At 64.4% G+C, this 6,948-nt stretch overlaps 1 protein-coding gene across 2 annotated transcripts; it reads left to right on the top strand.

Moving 5' to 3' along the window:
- Positions 1–463: 463 nt before the first annotated feature.
- Positions 464–4,989, top strand: TRIM47 (tripartite motif containing 47). Of its 2 annotated transcripts, none has more exons than XM_038546569.1 (6): positions 464–1,169; positions 2,249–2,344; positions 2,615–2,845; positions 3,018–3,216; positions 3,654–3,728; positions 4,018–4,989. In XM_038546569.1, exons 1-6 carry the CDS (start codon positions 477–479, stop codon positions 4,656–4,658), a joined length of 1,935 nt encoding a protein of 644 aa, XP_038402497.1. In that variant the 5' UTR covers positions 464–476; the 3' UTR covers positions 4,659–4,989. The 2 variants fall into 2 exon arrangements, with proteins under 2 accessions (XP_038402497.1, XP_038402498.1); XM_038546570.1 differs by having other exon boundaries at positions 3,657–3,728.
- The last annotated feature ends 1,959 nt before the right edge of the window (positions 4,990–6,948 follow it).

Raw genomic sequence — 6,948 nt, forward strand, 5'->3', positions numbered from 1 at the left:
AGCCCGGGGTGTGATCCTGGAGACCCGGGACCTGGAGACCTGGAGACCTGCTTCTCCCTCTGCTTGTGTCTCTGACTCTTTCTCTCTCTCTGTGTCTCTATGAATAAATAAATAAAATATTAAAAAAAAAAAAAAACAAGGGCGGCGGGGAGGTCTGGAGCCCGGGGCGGCCTTGAGGGGAGATGAGGGGTGCCGGAGGGGTGCACTCCCCCCCACCCCGGCTCCCTCCCAGTGTGCCGCCCTCCCCTTGGACCGGGAGGCACGGTCGTCCAGGGGCCCCTGGGGGTCACACGGGGCCGGGGCCGCGCGCGCAGCCTGGGCTGGGGCCGGTGTCCCGGGCCCCGGGGGCGGGCCGAGCGGGGGACGGAAGGGGGCTGGACCCTTGGCCCGGGTCCCGGGGGCGGGGCCGCAGCGCGCGGGCCGGGGCCCTCCCTGGGCGGGAGCAGAGCAGGCGGCGCCCGGGCGGCCGCGGAGCTATGGACGGCAGCGGGCCCTTCGGCTGCCCCATCTGCCTGGAGCCGCTCCGGGAGCCGGTGACGCTGCCCTGCGGCCACAACTTCTGCCTGGCCTGCCTGGGCGCGCTCTGGCCGCACCGCGGCGCGGGTGGCACCGGCGGGCCCGGAGGCGCGGCCCGCTGCCCGCTGTGCCAGGAGCCCTTCCCCGACGGCCTGCAGCTCCGCAAGAACCACACGCTGTCCGAGCTGCTGCAGCTCCGCCAGGGCTCGGGCTCCGCGCCCGGGCCCGGCCCGGCCCCGGCCCCGGCCCCGGCCCCGGCCCCGGCCCCGGAGCCCACGCCGCCCAGCGCGCCGCCCAGCGCCCCGGAGCCCTCGGCTCCCTGCGCGCCCGAGCCCTGGCCCGGCGGCGAAGAGCCGGTGCGCTGCGACGCGTGCCCCGAGGGCGCCGCCCTGCCCGCCGCGCTGTCCTGCCTCTCCTGCCTCGCCTCCTTCTGCCCCGCGCACCTGGGCCCGCACGACCGCAGCCCCGCGCTGCGCGGACACCGCCTGGTGCCGCCGCTGCGCCGGCTGGAGGAGAGCCTGTGCCCGCGCCACCTGCGGCCGCTCGAGCGCTACTGCCGCGCCGAGCGCGTGTGCCTGTGCGAGGCCTGCGCCGCCCAGGAGCACCGGGGCCACGAACTCGTGCCGCTGGAGCAGGAGCGCGCGCTCCAGGAGGTGGGCGCAGGCAGCCGGGGCGGGGTGGGGGGTGCCAGGGCGGGCGAGGGCCGAGCGGGGGTGGGGGGAGCCATGGATCCAGCCCCCTGCCCTTCCCTGGTAGGGCCCTAATGCTCGCTAACCTGGCCCTTTGGCGTCCTTTCCAATACTGACAATGTCACCCATCCATCCACTCGCTGTGGGACGTTCCGCTCGAGTTGGGAATGGGGGTTGGAGGAGCCCAGAGGGAACGCAAGAAGGACTGGAAGGGCAAGCAGGGGCCTGAAGCCCGGTCCAGCGACAGGGAGCAGTCAGGACCGCGGGGGTCCGGGCCCGCGGGGGTCCCCGCCTGCTGATTCTGGCCTCGCCGCTGCCTTGAGCTGGGCAGGCTTCTTGGCGGTCCCAGGTCGCATTTGGCCTGGGCTGAGGCATCGGGTTTAGATGGGTGTGGCAGGCGACAGGAGTGTGGCAGAGGGTGGACCTAGCATACAGACCGCTCTTGTCCAGCTGTTCCGGGGCCGTGGAGGGAGCATGTGCTCTCAGGCCGTCAACCACCTCCACCCCCAGTTTCCTTTGGCCTCCAGCCCGGTCTTGGCGCCTCTGGCCTTGGGATTTTCCGTCTCTCCTGCCTGGAGCAGTGACTCATAAGACCCAGGGGATTTGCCCGGAATCCCCATTTTTCAGGCCTGGAATGGGGATACAGACTCTTGGGGGACAGTGATCCCCGAGACAGCTGAATGCCCTCTGTGCAGCACCTACCCCACTCTCTCTGCCTCGTCCTCACTGAAGGAAGTTCTCCAGCGAGTTCAGCAACATTGAGGAGCAGGGATGGCCCTGTGCTTGCCCATTGGTCAGAGAGGCGAGGCACAGAGCCCACAAACCTGCCCAGCCTGTGCTCTCCCCAGACATTTGGGAATGGCACCCTCCTGGGCTCCAAGCACCTCTGGCATATTATGGGATGTCATGGCCACTCCCAGTCCCACCTGTGCACACATACCACTCCCGGGTCATCCCTCTTCTCCCCCTTGGTGAAGCCTGGTAGCCCAGAGTAGGGCTGTGGCCACTGCAGGCCCCATGCTGATTAAGAGTATCACCCACAGGCGGACCAATCCAAAGTCCTGAGTGCCGTGGAGGATCGCATGGATGAGCTGGGCGCTGGCATTGCACTGTCCCGGCGCACGGTGGCCCTCATCAAGGTCGGACCCCACGCTGACCCCGTCCCCGTGCAGTCCTGCAACAGGCTCCTGGCAATGAGCTTGTAGCATGCTATGGTCCTCTCCAAAGAGGCCTGTGCGCAGGGCACTGTCTGGTCCTGCTGAGCATGAGCGGCTCCTCTGACCTGGCACATAGATCCAGGACAGCCAGGGCTGGTCCCTCTGTCCCCGCAAGAGGGCAGGGTGGGAAGGATGGGGCCAGAATCACACTGCTCTTGCCCTCATCCTTGTCCCTTGTGTCGTCCCGAGCAGAGCGCAGCCTTGGCAGAGCGGGAGAAGGTGAGCCGACTGTTCACCGAGGCTGCGGCCATCCTGCAGGGCTTCCAGACAGAGGTGCTGGGCTTCATCGAGGAGGGGGAGGCCACCATGCTGGGCCGCTCCCAGGGTGACCTGCGGCGCCAGGAGGAACAGCGCAGTAGGCTGAGCCGGGCCCGCCACAACCTCAGTCAGGTCCCCGAGGCCGACTCGGTCAGCTTCCTGCAGGTAAGTACAGCTCTCCTGGGCCAGAGAGGGCACGGGAGGGGGTCAGGCAAGGAGTGGGGAGGGCTTGCGGGGCTGCCTGGGCTCCGGGGCTGTGCCATCGTCCCACAGGGCTCTCCCCGCAGCCCAAGGAGCTGGAACCAGCAACGCCTCACTAGTCATTTCTCTGGCACAGGAGCTCCTGGCATTGAGGCTGGCCCTGGAGGAGGGGTGCGGCCCTGGGCCCGGCCCCCCGAGGGAGCTCAGCTTCACAAAATCCTCCCAAGCCGTGCGGGCGGTTAGAGATGTGCTGGCAGCGGCCTGTGCCAGCCAGTGGGAGCAGCTGCGGGGGTTGGGCGGTGATGAAGACGAGTTGCAGAAGTTGGGCACAGAAGGTGGGTGCCCCCCAAGTGACTCACCCTTCCCCAGTCTCCCCACACAGGGCCCCAGGCCTGGCACCCGTTCAGGAGTGGAAGATGGAAACTGTGTGCCTGGCACAGGGTGGGCCCCAACTCCTACTGGCGAGCGAGGCCACCGATCCGGCCCCTGCGGCCACAGCCCGAAGGATCGGGGGGTCAAGGGAGCCCCTCCTGCCCTGCCCTTGAGTTTCAGAGGGGCTGAGCGGGGAGGGGGTGGAGCAGGGGCAGAACCCAAGGACCAGGCTTGCATGTGAGGACGGAGTCCCATATTTGGGTGTGTGCCTGTGCCCGGGTATTGGCCCGGAGGATGCAGAAGGAGAGGGATTTTGGTCACAGGCTCAGGGGAGAAGCACCTTGCATCCCTGCCCAGCCACAGGCAGCTGGAGAGAACCTCTCCCCTGTCTCTTCTGCAGCAGATGCCGAGTCCCAAGACCCTGATAGCACCAACAACGTGGAGAGTGAGGCTCCCAGGGATTACTTCCTCAAGTGTAAGTGGACGCCTGGGCTCTCCCCTCTGCCCGCACCAGGCCCTCCGAAGGCTGCTGGGCTGGGCCCTACTGCACAAAGGCTTGGATTTCCTCCCTCCCCTCCCACCCCATTCTTTCTCGGGGGAACTGGGTCAGCTCACTGGGTGCTCTCCAGGGGGGCTGAGTCGTGCTGGTCACGAAGGCAGGCGGGGGGGGGGGCCTGTGTTGAGGGAGGTGGTCATCTGGCGGAGAGGCTATCCCACCTGCCCCCAACCCTGAGCCCATGTCTCTCTCCTGTCCCCCGGAGCAGTCGCCTACATCGTGGACCTGGACAGCGACACGGCAGACAAGTACTTGCAGCTGTTTGGGACCAAAGGTGTAAAGAGGGTGCTGTGTCCCATCAACTACCCTGAGTCACCCACCCGCTTCACCCACTGCGAGCAGGTGCTGGGTGAGGGCGCCCTGGACCGGGGCACCTACTACTGGGAGGTAGAGATCATCGACGGCTGGGTCAGCGTGGGGGTCATGGCCGAAGACTTCTCCCCGCAAGAGCCCTATGATCGGGGCCGGCTGGGCCGCAACGCCCACTCCTGCTGCCTGCAGTGGAATGGACGGAGCTTCTCCGTCTGGTTCCACGGGCTCGAGGCGCCCCTGCCCCAGCCCTTCTCGCCCACCGTCGGGATCTGCCTAGAATATGCTGACCGAGCCCTGGCCTTCTACGCCGTGCGGGACGGCAAGATGAACCTGCTTCGGAGGTTGAAGGCCTCCAGGGCCCGCCGGAGCAGCACCCTGGCCTCCTCCATCGACCCCTTCCAGAGCCGCCTGGATGGCCATTTTGCAGGACTCTTCACTCGCAGGCTCAAGCCTGCTTTCTTCCTGGAGAGTGTGGACGCCCACCTGCAGATCGGGCCTCTCAAGAAGTCCTGCATATCTGTGCTGAAGAGGAGGTGATGCCGGAGGGCATGGGGCCTCCTGCAGTGTTTCTGCTCCTGGGAAGCTAGCTTCTCTTCACACCCTCATCTTGACCCCAGGGAACGGTACTGTGGAGTCCCCCACCTCCCCAGGCTTCTCATTCCTGGAGGCCTCCTGGGCCTTCCACCTCTCAAGGAGCGTCCCCCAGACCCCTTGAAATGCCCCTCAGACCCTGTCCCCCTGTAGGCCTTGTTTCTGGGAGAGAAAGCCAGAGCTGGGACAGATCCAGGCTACCCGGTCCCTCCTTTCCCAGGTTCCTGGGACAGTGCCTGGCACATAGTAGGTGCTGAATAAATATTTGTTGAATGAATGACTCCTTTTTCTATCCTTCTCTCCACCCATCAGGAATTCTCTTTGGAGAGCTGATCTTGAAAGGCAGGAGGTCCCAGGATTCCTGGGGGGGAAAGTGGGGGATGGGGAGCCCTGACCCAGGAGGAGGGGCTGAAAAGAGCTGCCTGCCCTTTGGGGCAGCCCTTCTCCTGGTTCTGGGCAGGGGCTGCTAGAGGTGGCTTCTCCGGAGGGAGCCAAGCCTCCCCAGTCCTTCCGGCTGCTTGAGTGCTTTTTCGTGGCCCATTCCCATGAGCTATTTTCATCCTTGATGCCACAGCCTGGTTCTAGACCTGCCTTCTGGGGTTTGTGCCCAGGGCTAAATGCAGAGCACATACCCCCCAGGAGCAGGGAACCACTCCTGGGTGTGGGCAAGAAAGTTTGAGAGATGGGATGCCTGGGTGGCTCAGCGGTTAGGCGCCTGCCTTCGGCCCAGGGCGTGATCCTGGAGTCCTGGGATCGAGTCCCACATCGGGCTCCCTGAGTGGAGCCTGCTTCTCCCTCTGCCTATGTCTCTGCCTCTCTCTCTGTGTGTCTCTCATGAATAAATAAATAAAATCTAAAAAAGAAGAAGGAAAGTTTGAGAGCTACAGCTGCTTTCATACACACACACACACACACACACACACACAACTTCTCAGTCGGGGCGGGCTGCGGCCCAGACGGCCCCAGGATGTGGCTGGAGGTGAGACTGCCTCCAATAAAGGGGTCTGTGTCCGCCCCAGAATCCCCCTCAGTGCCCCCACACTCAGCCTTGCAGCTGGAACACAGCTGTACTCTGGGGAGACCCGGGCTTGCACCCCAGTAGAGCCTTTGCTTTTCTCCCAGGAAGGCCCAGGGCCCCCCACTGCCCCACAGCCCTCAGCCCAACCCAGGATGCCCATCGCCCACAGGGAGGCCACACCAGGAGTGTGTTTCCAGGCCAGTCCCTCCTCCCTGGGTTCTCTGGGGCCCAGGTGCCCCCTAGAAAGGGTCCATGCCCGCCGGACTGGCACAGACAGAGGCTCCTCAGGCATGAGTCCAAGGTCAGACGGGACAATGGGTGAGTTATGCAGCCAGACAGCAAGGCCATACAAGTCCTGCCCTGGCTCAGCAGCTAAAAATAGCCCCTCCTTCGGAGCTCTGCTTTTGCCCAGTAGCCAGGATGTTGTTTTTCCGGGTGGGGCCTCTTTGCTCTTGGTGCTTTGTGTTTTCAACACGGTTTCCTTGGCAGCCAGGGTCCCCAGCTCACCAGAATGGGGAAAGCTGCTCCTGTCATCGGCAGAAACATGGACCAATGGGGGTTGCTAGAGCCCGCTCACCTGTTGCAAGCCTCCCACATTTCACAGAGCCCTTGCCACCACCACACCCCCTGCTCAGCTCTTTCTCCTCCAACTTGCACTTCCCACCCCACATGTTCCCTTTGCAAAGAACACTCGTTCACTCTCGGGGCCCTGACTCTGCAGGGCCCTGGCCTGTCCCGGAACATGAGCTAGACGGAGGGGCCACTGCATGGGACTGGTGCTGCCTGGGTGGAATTTGGGCCAACCCGCCAAGGCTGCAGCCAGCAGTCCCTGCCACTTGCAGGGTGATGCCCAGCTTCCAGAACTCATGGAACCTTATGCATCATCATGCCAAATCCCTGCACTGACAACTTTACTGCTCAGAGCAGGAGACTGGCTCGGCCAGGCTGCACAGCTAGCGAGGGGCTGTCTGGGCCCGACTCCAGGTTTCAGTGTTATCTCTAGTCTGGAGTGTCATCTGCAGCCCTGCACTTCCGCTGTGACTCTGGAATGATGCTGGAGTGGGAGGGAGCACGTGTGAGAGATGCTCTGAGAAGATCTCAAGCATCAAGAAGGTACACTGAGGCAGGGCAGATGGGCAGAGCAGGAGTAGCAACCAGCTGTGGGGGGTGGGCAGCCCTTCACTGCCCCTACCGACGCTTTACTCAGAGCAGATGGTA

Source organism: Canis lupus, chromosome 9 (genome assembly GCF_011100685.1).
Source record: "Canis lupus familiaris isolate Mischka breed German Shepherd chromosome 9, alternate assembly UU_Cfam_GSD_1.0, whole genome shotgun sequence".
Taxonomy (NCBI): Eukaryota; Metazoa; Chordata; class Mammalia; order Carnivora; family Canidae; genus Canis; species Canis lupus.

Coding starts and splice junctions, on each gene's coding strand:
- TRIM47 (XM_038546569.1), top strand. CDS start 477: ATGGACGGCAGCGGGCCCTTCGGCTGCCCCATCTGCCTGGAGCCGCTC. Junction 2,846..3,017: donor ACTCGGTCAGCTTCCTGCAG/GTAAGTACAGCT, acceptor TCTCTGGCACAG/GAGCTCCTGGCATTGAGGCT. Junction 3,729..4,017: donor CAGGGATTACTTCCTCAAGT/GTAAGTGGACGC, acceptor CCCCCGGAGCAG/TCGCCTACATCGTGGACCTG.